At 42.7% G+C, this 15341-nt stretch overlaps 1 protein-coding gene across 2 annotated transcripts in view; it reads left to right on the top strand.

The window, feature by feature from the left end:
- The window catches only part of LOC107395254 (lysosome membrane protein 2), a 44327-nt gene that overhangs the window by 14112 nt on the left and 14874 nt on the right, over positions 1-15341 (top strand). For both annotated transcript variants that reach the window (XM_015974584.3, XM_015974585.3), the window contains exons 3-6: positions 1247-1394; positions 1508-1699; positions 1815-1906; positions 3018-3137. In XM_015974584.3, the coding sequence (XP_015830070.3) occupies positions 1247-1394; positions 1508-1699; positions 1815-1906; positions 3018-3137 (552 nt within the window). The remainder of the gene's footprint in view (positions 1-1246; positions 1395-1507; positions 1700-1814; positions 1907-3017; positions 3138-15341) is intronic.

Raw genomic sequence — 15341 nt, forward strand, 5'->3', positions numbered from 1 at the left:
TCACGTAAAAGCCAGCTTGAACAGGTGAGTCTTCAGCTGCTTTTTAAAGGAGACCACTGAGTCCACTGATCTCAGGCTCAGGGGGAGAGAGTTCCAGAGTCTGGGGGCCACAGCAGCAAATGATCTGTCACCTTTGGTCTTTAGCCTGGTGCTGCACAACCAGTAGGCTTTGATCACTGGACCTCAGGGACCTGCTGGGGGTGTAGGGACTAAGAAGATCACCAATGTAAGATGGTGCTTGTCCATGTAAGGCCTTATAGACCAGAACCAGGATCTTGAAATGAACCGTGAAGTTGACTGGCAGCCAGTGAAGCTGGAGGAGAAGCGGGGTGATGTGGGTGTATTTGGAGGACTTGGTCAGAAGCCGAGCACAGGCATTCTGAACCACCTGTAGACGGTTCAGGGAGGTTCTGCTCAGACACGTGAAAAGAGAGTTACAGTAGTCTAAGCGTGAGGAGATGAAGGTGTGGAGAACAGTCTCAAGTTCAGAGTGGGACAGAATGGGACTCAGCTTAGCAATGTTCCTGAGATGGAAGAAGGAAGAGCAAACGAGAACTGACATGAGAATCCAGGGTGAGAGCTGGGTCAAAGGTCACGCCAAGATTCCTGACAGAGGGTTTGGTGTGGGAAGCAAGCTGACCAAGAGAGTCTCTGACTTTGGGAACCAGCTTGTCTGGGGCACAGATGAGGATCTCAGTCTTATCTTCATTCAGCTGTAGAAAGCTCCCAGCCATCCAGGTTTTGATCTAAGCAGAGTCTAAGCAGGTGTGTAACAGCTGCTGCTTAGACGTCTCATGGGGCTTAAAGGAGATGTACAGTTGGATGTCATCTGCATAAAGATGGTAGGAGATTCCTTTGAAGGAATGTTGATGTTGTGTTTTTTTTGTGCAAACAAATGATGTTCTGGGTGTCTGCTAAAATGTGCTTTTACTCACTCAGCACTTATTTCAACTGAATTTCTTCTTCATTTTTGTTTTTTGTTGCTTTATTTACAACTAGGTTACAACTCAATCATGCCATATATCAGTGAATCATGACTTTAATATTCTTCTGTATGATGGAGTTGTTAATGATCAATGCTTTTAGGCTAAAACACTGAAAAGACCTCTCCACAACTCACACCAACATTATATTAAAATGTTTGATTTGATCATTTGAACCATATTAGCTTTAGGTGACATTCATCTGTAAGACATGAATAAGTCTGGAAACATTGATGAATATCAATATTGTGCTGCTTGCACAGGGAGTACAGGTATAAAGACAATGTGACCATGGTGGAAAATGGAACAATGGTGTCTGCATACAACACAAAAAGCTTTGTGTTCCTGCTAGAGAAGTCTGTGGGAGACCCAACTGTCGACAACATCACTACCGTGAACATTCCTGCTTGGGTGAGTCATGAATTCTGTGGGAAAAATAAAAGCCCAAAAGTGGGAATCCAGGTGGAGTAAAGGGGAACGCTTGTTTCATGTTTCCTCACATGTGGTCTACTTCCTGTCTCCAGGCTGCGATGAACAAGGCAAAAATCAGTTTCTTTAGGAGCTCCATGTTAAACATGTGGATGAACTCATTAAGGACTGGTTTATTCACCACCCGCACTGTACATGAACTACTTTGGGGTTATGAAGATTCACTGCTGGTCAAAATCTCCACCACCAATCGTGAAGTGGAAAAGGACTTTGGCCTAATGATCAAGGTATGGACAGGCTCAACGAAAACTTAATAAAGACTCAAGGATATTACTCTTGAAAGAAAAACATCACATTGTTTTTGCACCACATATTAATGAGGTGAATGTTTGTTTTGCCTAGAAAAATGGAAGTAATGACGGAGAATTTGTCTTCCACACTGGAGAACAGAACTACTTGGATTATGGCCGAGTTAAAACATGGAAAGGTCAAAGGTAACACTGGTTCAGATTGCTCTTGTTATAAAAAAATTCTCACAAATGTTTTGCAAGTAAAAAAAATCATGTTTAAGTTGCTCGTGTTTTTCAGTCTGTTGGTCTTGATTTCTGCTTTCAGCACAAAGTGCAGGGTGGGACTTGGAATGCCTAAAGCCTGGTTTATGCTTCTCCGTCAGCTCCGCAAGGGACAGACACGCACGGATTGACGGAAGCGTTTTGCGCTTTTACTTCTCCGTCTCCTGGGGAGTGTTGCAAAGCAATTGCCTGACAGGACCACAGAGGGCGTAGCGCTGTTCTGTGGTATCCTGTCATGTATCGGTCCAAGATCGTGTGTTTTATATTGTGTTTTTTGTGTATATAAGAGACTTTTAACACGGACGTATTTGTCTCTCATTCTCCCACCGCTTCATGCGCTCCCCACCTCTAAACCCACGTTTCCTGTCATTTCCATCCACAAATAAAACGCTTGCTGCGCATCTTTTCACTCCTCCAGTCACGGGAGAATTAAACGTTCATATTTTTAGAGTTTTTTTCGCGAGGTATTCTTCAAGCTTCTCCGTGTCTGCCGCTAGTTATCCTCGGCTCTCTTTGCAATGGCGGCGCTGTAAACAACAGCGGCGTCCTGACCAATCACAAGCTTGCGTAATCCGTCTCGTTCGACGGATGTTTAAAAAAGTGGGCTCGACTCCGTACGTACTTGCGTGCCTGCCGGAGCCCTACGCAAGGACGGATAATGGCGTTGCGTGTCTCCGCACTGACGCAGACGGAGAAGCATAAATCAGGCTTTAAAATGCTTTTTGCTGAGTTTCTATCCAAATTTCTTATCTCAGCTAATTCTAAGGGCTCTAATCACTCTTACTCCAGGGAAGTTCCTATTTCAAGTGTGTTTTTTGGATCAAAGCATCTTTCATTATTGTAATTTGATCCTATTAAGATGTTGAAATTGTTTGTGTGGATTTTGAAAACACTTATTCCAGTTAATGGTCTTATTTTTCCAAACAGAGTAAAGTTAAATCAGTTATACATGTATGAATTCCTATGTAAACAAATCTAGATGTGAAACATTTAGACAGAAGAATGCTCATGGTTTTGACAACTTGTTTTGCAGACAGCTGACTTTCTGGTCAACCAATGAGTCAAACAGCATCGCTGGATCAGATGGGAGTGCTTTCCATCCCCTGCTGAACAAGGATGAACGCATTTATATTTTCACTCCAGATCTCTGCAGGTACATCGTCACATTATTTTGTTCTATGACTTTAAAAGTATCATATTGTACTTTTTGGATGCTTCAGGACAAAGACCACTTAAGTTTAAGGGCTCTTCTCTGTACAGCATTGCTCCTGGATAGCCTGGAGGAGGCTGCATGAAAGTTGTTTCTGTCTAATCTAGTTTGTTTCAGTGACAAAGGATCTTGGAACTTTTGTTGGCTGGAATAACATTAGAATTATTCATTATTTTCCAATTCATTCAGTAAATTCTATTTTTAGCCTTTTGTGGAGGTTGACATGTCACTGATGGTAAAACTAGATAACATAAGCTAAAAGCACAAATACTAAATGCCTGGCTAGAGATTACTTTGGTTCCTCTAACAAAATAAAGAGATGGGGTCTCAACTTTTGATACTTGGGTTTGAGTAACGATAAAATTGTAAAGAGAGTCACGACTTAGCTTGGACTTGCAATTCAAACAATTGAGAGTTGAACTGGACTTGCAAATTAAAAACATGACTTGGACTAGGACAGGGTTATTCAAGTTCGGGCCTCGAGGATCTCATGTTTTTGTGGGGTTTTTTTTATGTTCACAAGCACGTTCCCTCTCACAGATTACTAAACCGCTGTTTTGACAAGTTATCAGATTGTCTAAAAATAGGTCGTTTTTTAGTTCAGTATAACTCTGCTTTTACTTTGCCTATTAACAAAATTTAAAAACTGGGGTGTAGTTTATAATCTCCTTTTTAAAGCTGAATTGAAACCGAAACTCAGGGAGGCGGAGTCTTGCTGTTACAGCGTCCCAAATCAGACCTGTTCAAAAGACGCGGATACGCGTCCCTGGACCCCAGAGGGTTAATAAAACACAATTCAAATCACACTATTTTCTTAGGCCTATTAATAACACACGTATGAATAGAATAGAATAGAATAGAATAGAATGCCTTTATTGTCACTATACAGGTGTAAAGAGAGATACAGAACATCTCCTACTCAGTGTAAAACAAACATACTTGGGGGGGGGGGGGGGGTACAGTTCTGCAGCGCTATGTACATATGGAAAGTAAGTGTTATATACAAATTATTGCACTGTATTGTTACAGTTCTGCAGCGCTATGTTCATGTGGACAGTAATGTTATGTAAATACAATTATTGCACATTGAGTTTGGTATCAATAGATAGTGGTGGTCAATGGAGGAAGTGGGAAGGGGGGGGGGGGGCTGTGTTATCGGTGCATGTGTGAGTTCAGGGTGGTTATTGCTTTGGGGAAGAAACTGTTTTTGAGTCTGTCGGTTTTTGTATTAATGCACCTGTAGCGCTTCCCTGAGGGAAGCAGTCTGAACATGTTGAAGCCAGGGTGGGAGCTGTCCTTGATGATGTTTGCTGCCCTACTGAGGCAGCGGGAGGAATAAATGTCCATCATGGAGGGGAGAGGACAGCCGATGATCTTCTATGCTGTCTTTACCACACTCTGAAGCCTCACTCTATCCACCTTGGTGCAGCTGCCGTACCATACCGTGATGCAGTAGGTTAGCAGGCTCTCAATGGATGAGCGGTAGAAGGTCAGCAGCAGGTCGGAGTTCAGTTTGTACTTCCTGATGACTCTTATGTTCATGTGGAAAGTTTATGTGGTTAAATCCACCAACTACCGGTAAACACATTCTGAACTTCAACACAGCACATCAGCGCTTGAAGCGGCGCTGCGAGCAGCTGCGACGCAAAAAGTACCAGAACCGCTCTCGGCGCATGCGCAATCATGCATCAACACTGCTCGCCCGCTATTTCCCTAATAACACATGCTGTTCGTTTTTATTTCTAAACGTTTTTTTTACTCACAAAGATTGTCAAGAAAGCGTGTTTGTCGTGTTCATGTCAAATTAAACTGATCACAAAACACAGATTTACTTTCTTTATTTAATTTTCCTCATCCAACCCCCATAAAACCCTGTGTGTCCTCCTGCAGCACTCCCGATGTGCGCCCGGCTTTAGTAGGAGGGAGACCCGCGATTATCGCTTTGTCGCGCATGTCTCATTGAAAATGAATGGAGGAGAGGCGAAGTTGCCTCCCGTGTGTCGAGCCCATTAGAAGAGCACGAGCCGTCAGCGCACGCAATGAGGAAGTGCACGTGCGCTCTAAACCAGGTCTGAACCAGGACTAGACCAGTAAAGTGAAGCATGCTTTTGGCTGTTTATAATTTTCACAATGTCTGGTTTGCACTGATATGTTCCGAGTCCCGAGCCCGCACAGATGTTTTACCGATACGTTTTACCGTGCCCGAGCCCTATAACCCGGTGCGCCTTTTGTATGTGTTAAATACCAAAAAGACACCCGTAACTGAAGCTGCGCCCTATAACACGGTGCGCCCTATGGTCGTGAAAATACGGTATGCTGGATACTGGCAAAACTAAAATATGCTGGATACCGGCCCTCAAGGCCCAGAATTGAATAGCCCTGGACTAGGATATCCACAACGTAAGACTTACTGTACATCTATGGTGCTCAGCATAAATGAGTACACCCCCTTTAAAAAGTACAAATTTAATCAGTAGTTCAATGAACAAATGAACATTTTCACAAGGCTGGGTTTTATTGAACACGTGTTTAACTCCATAACATGAAATTTAGGTTAATATTATAATTTAGATCACAAAATCTTCTGTTTTACTAAACTTGGTTGAAGCAAAAATGAACAAAAACGACTACATCTAGTATTTTTATGACCACAGTGATTTTCAAGGACAGCACCGAGTCTTCTAGGTATGGAATGAACAAGTTGGCAACACATTGCAACATCTATCTTTTTCCATTCTTCAAGAAGAACCTCTTTTAGAGCCTGGATGCTGGATGGAGAGTTGTGCTCAACTTCCTGATTCAGAATTCCCCACAGGTGTTCCATTGGGTTCAGATCAGGAGACATACTTGGTCTTTCAATGACCATCACCCTGTTCTTCTTCAGAAATGCAACAGTAGCTTTAGATGTGTGTTTTGGATCATTGTTGTGTTGGAAAAGTGCACGATGACCAAGAGCACGGAGTGATGGCAGTATCCTCTCCTTCAGCATAGAGCAGTCCATTGTTGAGTTCATGCAGCTCCCCAACACCAGCAGCACTCATGCTTCCCCACATAAGGACACCGTCACCTCCATGCTTCACTGTAGGCACCATGCATTTCTCTTTGAAATCCTCATCTTTACAACGCCATGCAGTCACCTGGGGTAATAGTTATTTGGGGTGTACTCATTTTTGCAACATGGGCTTGAATGGATTTGTTATGAAAATCACTTTTTTGTGTGTGCAAATTAACAAATCTTGTTTGCAATCAATGGTCCACATTTGTGGGAGAAAATGTTGATTCTGAAAGGAAACTAAAGGTTTTCTGACAAATGTAGTGGGATGTACTTATTTATTCTGAGCCCTGTATTTCAAAGGCTTGAGACTCGAAGTTGACTTGGACATGCAAATTAAATGTTTGTGACTTGACTTTGCTTATCCCTAACATATTTAAGACTTAGTTTGGACATGGTTTTCAAGTACTTGACTTGGACTTGCATGCCAGGAATTTGTAATTTGACTTGGACTTGTAAATTAAACACTTGAGACTTAACTTGTACTTGGTCTTCATAGAAACGAGACTCGGTGTGGATATGCACATCAAAGACTTTACTAAAACTTGGCCTTTAAAGACTTGAGTAGATTTGGAATTGCAAGTCAAATGTTTGAGACTTGACACTGAATTTGCACTCAAATATTAAAGAACTGATTTGACTTTCTATCTGAAACACATGATACTGGACATGTACTTAGCTTTCAAAGGCTTGAAACTTGACTTGGGCTTACATCCCAGGGACTTGTAACTTGACTTGGAAAGATATGTCAATGTCCAGTTTATTTATATAGCACATTTCCAACAATAGCTTTCAAAGGCTTGAAACTTGACTTGGGCTTACATCCCAGGGACTTGTAACTTGACTTGGAAAGATATGTCAATGTCCAGTTTATTTATATAGCACATTTCCAACAATAGCTTTCAAAGGCTTGAAACTTGACTTGGGCTTACATCCCAGGGACTTGTAACTTGACTTGGAAAGATATGTCAATGACCAGTTTATTTATATAGCACATTTCCAACAATCAGAGACTCCAAAAAGTGCTGTACACAGACAAGCAATAAAAATAAAATGATAAAACACTGAGAACCTTCCAGTAGACCCTAAAATTACTTAACTATAAAATCAGTTAAAAGGAAGGGTAAAAAGGTAGGTTTTTAAAAGAGACTTAAAAGCAGAAAGACTGTTAGCAGACCTAATCTGCAGGAGAAGGCTGTTCCAGAGCTTGGAAGCGGCCACAGAAAAGGCTCTTGTCGCCTCTGGACTTCATCCTAGACTTGGGAACAGATAAAAGATGTAGAGAGGATGGTCGGAGGTTTCGTTTAGGGACATGAGTGTTTAAAAGTTCCGACAGATAAGGAGGGGCGAAATTGTGTTGTGCCTTAAAACAGATCAGTAGCATTTTAAATTGAATCCTGTAAGTGATCGGGAGCCAGTGAAGAGCTTGTAAGACTGGTGTTATGTGATCCCTGCGCCTCCTACCTGTCAGCAAGCGGGCTGCCGCATTCTGAGCCACCTGCAAGCGGTGAATTGACGACTGCTCCAGTCCATGATAAAGTGAGTTGCAGTAGTCGGGTCAAGACATGATTAGCATGTGTATAACCTTTTCAAAGTCTTTGAGTGGTAAATAGGGCTTGACTTTACTAAGAACACGCAAATGAAACAGCACAATCTGGACCACAGAACTTATCTGTTTATCAAGTTTAAAATGGCCATCAATGCAAAAACCCAGATTTATTGCCTGAGACACACAAAGGATTCTAAAGGGCCAAATACACTGTTTACCATGTGCAACAGCCCAGGGTCCCCAAAAACAACAATTTCTGTCATTTTGTCATTTAAAGTGAGAAGGTTCAATTGTAGCCAGTTTTTAACATCTTTTAGACAATTCAGTAATTTGTCAAATGATGGCCATCGAGAATGTAGTGGGACATATATCTGCACATCGTCCGCAAAGAAGTGATACGCAATGCCATGCTTATGAAAGATTGCACCAAGAGGCAACATATACAGCGAGAACAAGAGTGGGCCCAAAACTGAACCTTGAGGGACACCACAACTAAGTTTCGCTGGAGATGAACAACACTGCCCCAAATTTACTGTAAAAATCCTGTCTGACAGATAGGACTTAAACCATTGCAACACTGAGCCCCGGATGCCAACGTCATGCTCTAGGCGGGATAAAAGGATCTGATGGTCCACCGTATCAAAGGCCGACGTTAGGTCTAAAAGGATCAATACAGCTGATTGACCAGAATCGATAGTTAAAAATTCATCGTTAAATATTCTTAAAAGAGCAGGCTCCGTACTGTGGTATTGCCTGATTGATAATGGTCAAGGTAGTCCTGCAGCTGCCTGTAGACAATTTTCTCCATGACCTTAGAAAGGAAAGGGAGCTAGGAGATAGGCCTGTAGTTGGAGAGCACCATGGGATCAAGATTAGGTTTCTTTAAGAGCGGCTGAATAACAGCACGTTTAAAGGCAGCAGGGACATGACCAGCAGATAAACAAGTTTTTATAATAAGTAAAATAATGGACCCAATTGTGTAAAAAACATTTTTTAAAAGTGATGGGTGGATACAATCCAGTGGGCTGCAGGAAGGTCTTAACTGGTGAACCACCTTGGAGAGGTCAGAAAGAGACAACAGCTCAAACTGGTCAAAAGCAGTTGAACATGGTTGTGAAGAGGCTGTGTCCACCAGAGATGAAGGTGAAGATAATCTAAGAGAGGTGATCTTATCTGTAAAGAAATTCTTTAACTTTTCACAGAACAGATCAGAAAACTGTAGGCACAAGGACACACCAGGGGAGATAAGACGACTCAATTCACTAAATAAGACCTGAGGCCTATGGGAGTTATTTACAATAAGCATAGAAAAGTACTGTGTCTTTGAATGCTTTAGTGCACACTGGTATTCAGCACGAGCATCCCTAAGGATATCCAGCGAGACATGAAGGCCGTCCTTCTTCCATTTTCTCTCAGCTCTTCTGCAGGTGCGTCTGAGAGAACGAAAAGAGTCATTCATCCATGGTTCTGGAGCGCGCGCACAGCGCCGAGTTCCAAAAGGGGCAATACAGTCTAAAATGTCAGTGCATGTAGAATTAAAACGATCCAAGAGCCCATCAGTTCATATGTTGCTACAGTCCATCTGCGCTAAAAAATCTGCTTCGTTAAAAGCAGCAATAAAATGAGAGGCAGTTTGTAAGCTCAAAAGGTGTCTGCAACGCTGTGACGGAGCCCGGATCGGTTCAGAGATATCCACACGTACATTGAATAATACAGGAAAGTAGTCTGAAAACCGGGAGTCACTAATTTCAGTCACTTTAACTTCAAGCCCAAGAGATAATATTAAATCCAGTGTGTGGCCATTTTCACGTGTAGGGCCTGATACAGACTGAATAAGGTTAAAAGAGGTAAGTAATTGGTTTAGTTGCACAGCAGACGTGAATGTTAAAATCACCAACAATTAAAAGCTTTTCAGCATTAAGAATGAGACCTGCCATAAAATCAGAAAAATCAGCAATAAAGTTCTTATCCATCTTAGGTGGCCGATAGATCACTGCACAAAGTATAACAACATCAGACTGGATTTCAAATAGTTGAGACTCAAAGCTCGGATAAGCATTTGAAGGGATGTTTCGGCATCGAAATTTTGATTTCCAAACAGATGCCAAGCCTCCCCCTTTGCCCGACAGACGAGGGGAGCCATGAAACACACAGTCAGCTGGGAGAAGTTCAGAGAAAACCACTGACTCACCATCCCGAATCCAAGACACAAATTTGGACCTTCACCCCAAATGCTTGAAACTGGATTTGGACTTGCACTTCAACGACTTGAGATTTGACTTGGATTTGACCTTTACAGATTTGAGACATTACTTCCCTCACTGAAATCTGACCATCTGATCATTTGGGCCAGCAGCTGCCTTGTCACTAAACACTGGGCCAGTTTGGGGAATGAGTCCTTAATGAGACACGAGAAAGAAGTGAACTTTTTTGACAGAGGATGACAAGAAGTGCTGCAGCAAATTTACTCTTTTTGTTTATCAAAATGTGAGCATGTTCGGGTCGGCAAGGTTTTTAAGGCATTAAATGTCATAATTTTAAAACCATTGTTGGTAAAAGTTCCTGCACTCATAAGAGCAAAACAAAACATATGTCAGAATCTACAATGGACAAGGAGAAAGACCCAAATGCAGCATTCATTAGTGGCTTGTAGGCCTTATCAGCAATAGAATGACTCTTGTCGTGATTGGGCACTATATAAATAAACTTGAATTGAATTTAATGTTGATTTACAAAACACCACAGGGAAGGGAATAAATAAACCCAAGAGACGTACAGAAACTTCTTGTAAAAGTACAGCTAGTTGTTGAAAAGAACACAGAGAACTGGTGCGTAAGTGAACGAATCAATAATCATTAAATAAACACAACATTCTGAAAATAATAAGTCTTAGATCAGTACTTGCCAGCTAGTGACGTCCAGGCCCTAAACAGCCTGTTGCGATGGTCCTTCTGACTGCTGAACTATAAAACTATTAATAAATTATTTATAATGCCATGCAATAATCAGGTGTAGCTGGTCAAACTGGTTGTTCTTTCTCTAAAACATATATGAAGCCAATATATTTTGTATGTTCCTTCTTTGTGTTTCTTCTGATTGCATTAGCAGGTTTTTATTTTATTTTTTTAACACAGGAAATGTTTTTACCACTCCTGCAGTCTTCATCAGAGCTAGCCCCGCTGCCCGCGAATAAATGGAGAAGGAAGTGATGCCGCCATTAGCGGCTAGCTCTGATGAAGACCGCAGGAGTGGTCAAAACGGTCAGCAAGGTAAAAAAAAAAAATACCTTTCCTGTGTTAAAACCAGAAGCAAATGCAATAAGAAGCCAATAGTTTTTGTTTTGTTTTGCTCTTATGAATGTAAATGCATACATTGAATTACTATATATAACAGAAACATGGCTAATCAAAGTGGAGCCACCAACACAGACTGCTCAGTAAAATTGAGCTTTTTCCGTGTATTTAGTTTTAGATGATCACCTGATTGTTGATGTGACATTTTAAAGATGGAGGGAAATGTCATGACACTCTTGAATTGTTTATTTAAGAGAAATTAGTTTCAAGTTAGTGCATTTCCTCGAATAATAACTAAAAAAAAAAGGTTTCTAGCAACAAGCCTTTTGTAATGGTCAAGGGTGTGTTTAACAGGAAAACAGTAGAATCTGACCCCGGGTCCTTCAGAGTGACGAGGTGAAGCAGTGGTTGCTTTACTTGTTTGTCCTGATAACTTGCAAATATAATACAATGTATTTCTGTTTATTTTGCTTCCTGTAGTTAAGGCAATAAGTCAATAAAAAGTAGAAAACAGAGAAAATAGACATTTTCAAAGTTTGCTTCTAACATTCCCACAGCTAACATTTGAACATTAATGAGAAACTCGTGGATTGTCCTCTAGGATTTCAGAATTAAACCATTTGTACTACACTCAATCTTTCACACACTAACAACTGGTCCTGGGATACAATTTCACAAATGTTAAGCTTTACTTGCTGCAACTCTTTAACTCTTTATTATCTGTGGACAACGGGGAGAAAACGAGAACAGGAGCTCTCATCTTCCTCTTTTCCTTTTGGCTGTGGAAAGAATCTGTTGGCGCGTCTCGGTCGTATCTTTGACTCTGATCAGACATGGGACAGAGGCCTCTCACCCAAATATTTACTAAACACTTTCACCCACTTCTTACCCAGTGGTGTCATTGTGACTGTCTGTGTTAGAGTGAACAAAGGGGAGGCTTCCTCCCTATTTCCTGTATTTCTTGGAAACATCCAGTGAAGTAATTTCTTTAACATCCAGTGAAGTAATTTCCTTAAACTTTTACTGAAACACTTGAGTCTGGAATCTGGGAACAAGTAGCCTGGTTGCACATTATGGGAAAAGCATGTGTTAAACTGACATCTGGGGATAATCTGTTGGTTAAAAACAGAGCCAGGATTCCCATTTGACATCTTACCGGTGACCTTTTGCTCCAGAAACTGACAGCTGAGCTATGGACACCTCAAAATGTTGATGCAATGCAGACAGGTGTCTAGTACCACTTACAGCTACACATATTAACTCTTTTAAGCCTAATGAGTGAGAAATTCTCTTTTAGGTAAAGATCTATTTATAGACCAATGTCAATGAACAGGGAAGAACGTAAGCTAGTACGCAGATAAAAATGCATGACAAAATATGGGGTCTGCCAGTTTCATTCATTTCTTATAAAGCACTTAAACACCAATCAATCAAGGCGGCCCAAAGGGCTGAACACTAGTGCAAAGATTAAAACCGTAGTTTAAACAACATTAAACAATTAAATCGCCTTATTCAGCGAGGGGAGCACGGGCAGCGGAGGGCGACACGTCCTCTGCTGCCCGTGGACAAACAGAGAAGGAAGTGACGCCGGCAACAGCGGCGAGCTCTGAGGAAGGCTACAGCGTTAGCTGAAATGTCAGCAAAAACAAGGTAAAACTGCTGTTTTGCTGTGTTGGAAAAAGAACCCAATATTGCAGTTAGCAAACCTACAAGTGTGGAATTTGTATCACACAGCAAACCTTCACATTCCTGCTTTTCTCAGCTTAAATTCCTCCATGTTGAACCTCAAACTGTTTCCAACTCCCAGCAGCACAAGGCAGAGCCTCTTCATCCCGATCTAAAGTAGAAACACATCGGGCGTTTTTCTTGGCCTCCCTCTCAGAGGTCAAGGGAAAAGGTCATAAAGTATTGTTACATGACTGGTAGGCTGCATTTTCCTCCCAGTCAGTTGGCAGACAGTGTGTGGACATCTTTGTTCTAGCTGAGGATTGTCCAGATTCCCCTGTCAGGATAAAATACATGCAGTTATTCACAGAACAAGGATGAGCTGTTCACAGAAAAGAGATTCTCCCAGGAGCTGTTGCAACAGAGCAGACTCTACAATGTAATTAATGACTTTAATCGCAAAGAGAAACACGTTATTCTCTCGATGTGTTTTAAAGATAAAAATACTGTTATCAAGCTTTTAGAATTAGCTGTAGGTATAAATCTGCTGTAGGTCAGTTTGTAATTTCTCCACAATAATTAGAAGTGTCAACACTCAAATGTTCTCCTAAAATTTGGTCATGCAGTCTTTAAAGCTTTATATATATATATATATTTTTTTTTGCTTAAATTATTTTCTTATGTTGATCAATATAAAAAAGTCATTGTTACCCTTTGGCGACTGATAGCCTATCTTCTTTCTGACTCACTTATCTGACAGTGATGGAAGGTAGTTTTCTCTAATTTAGCGCAAATGTTTAATTACTAAACATGTATTTACTTTACAAAGAAAGCATGTTTTTGGCCCACGTTCAAGAATTCCTGAGCTTTCTGCGACTGAATCTCACACGTTTTTCTTCCATTCTAAGTGACACATTGATCCACTTTGCATCCTTTGTAGCCTTTGAATTAGGTGTTTTGGAGCATGGAAACAACTACAACATGCTGGATAGGAGCACTTGAGGACCAGGATTGCCTACCCCTGTTCTAGAGACACAATTTCTCCTGGGAATAACCAGATGTAAGGCATCTAGACTACTGACTGATGAGAATTAAGCTTTTTAACATTGTCCTGTTGCTTTCAGATTGTTAAAAGAGACATTTGCATTTCCTAAAAAGTCTCTCGTCTCGTCTTCCTCCGCTTATCCGGGTCCGGGTCGCGGGGGCAGCATCCCAACTAGGGAGCTCCAGGCCGTCCTCTCCCCGGCCTTGTCCACCAGCTCCTCCTGCAGGACCCCAAGGCGTTCCCGGACCAGATTGGAGATGTAACCTCTCCAACGTGTCCTGGGTCGACCCGGGGGCCTTCTGCCGGCAGGACATGCCCGAAACACCTCCCCGGGGAGGCGTCCAGGAGGCATCCTGACCAGATGCCCAAACCACCTCAACTGGCTCCTTTCGATCCGGAGGAGCAGCGGTTCTACTCCGAGTCCCTCCCGAATGTCCGAGCTCCTCACCCTATCTCTAAGGCTGAGCCCGGCCACCCTACGGAGGAAACTCATTTCGGCCGCTTGTATCCGCGATCTCGTTCTTTCGGTCATTACCCAAAGCTCATGACCATAGGTGAGGATTGGGACGTAGATCGACCGGTAAATCGAGAGCCTGGCTTTCTGGCTCAGCTCCCTCTTCCCCACGACAGATCGGCTCAGCGTCCGCATCACTGCAGACGCCGAACCAATCCGCCTGTCGATCTCCCGATCCCTCCTACCCTCACTCGTGAACAAGACCCCGAGATACTTAAACTCCTCCACTTTAGGTAGGACCTCTCCCCCGACCCGGAGGTGGCAAGCCAACCTTTTCCGGTCGAGAACCATGGTCTCAGATTTGGAGGTGCTGATCCTCATCCCAGCCGCTTCACATTCGGCCGCGAACCTACCCAGCAAGAGCTGAAGGTCAGAGCTGGATGAAGCTAGGAGGACCACATCATCCGCAAAAAGCAGAGACGAGATTCTCCTGCCACCAAACTCGACACACTCCACACCACGGCTGCGTCTAGAAATTCTGTCCATAAAAGTGATGAACAGAACCGGTGACAAAGGGCAGCCCTGGCGGAGTCCAACCCTCACTGGGAACAGGTCCGACTTACTACCGGCTATGCGGACCAAACTCACGCTCCTCTGGTAAAGGGACTGAATGGCCCTTAACAGAAAGCCACCCACCCCATACTCCTGGAGTGTCCCCCACAGGGTGCCCCTGGGGACACGGTCATAAGCCTTCTCCAAATCCACAAAACACATGTGGATTGGTTGGGCAAACTCCCATGCCCCCTCCATCACCCTTGCAAGGGTATAGAGCTGGTCCACAGTTCCACGGCCAGGACGAAAACCACATTGCTCCTCCTCTATCTGAGATTCAACTATCGATCGGACCCTCCTCTCCAGTACCTTGGCGTAGACCTTTCCAGGGAGGCTGAGGAGTGTGATCCCCCTATAGTTGGAACACACCCTCAGGTCACCCTTCTTAAAGATGGGGACCACCACCCCGGTCTGCCACTCCCTAGGAACTGCCCCCGATGACCATGCAATGTTGTAGAGACGTGTCAACCATGACAG

Source organism: Nothobranchius furzeri, chromosome 6, assembly GCF_043380555.1.
Source record: "Nothobranchius furzeri strain GRZ-AD chromosome 6, NfurGRZ-RIMD1, whole genome shotgun sequence".
In the NCBI taxonomy this organism is placed as follows: domain Eukaryota; kingdom Metazoa; phylum Chordata; class Actinopteri; order Cyprinodontiformes; family Nothobranchiidae; genus Nothobranchius; species Nothobranchius furzeri.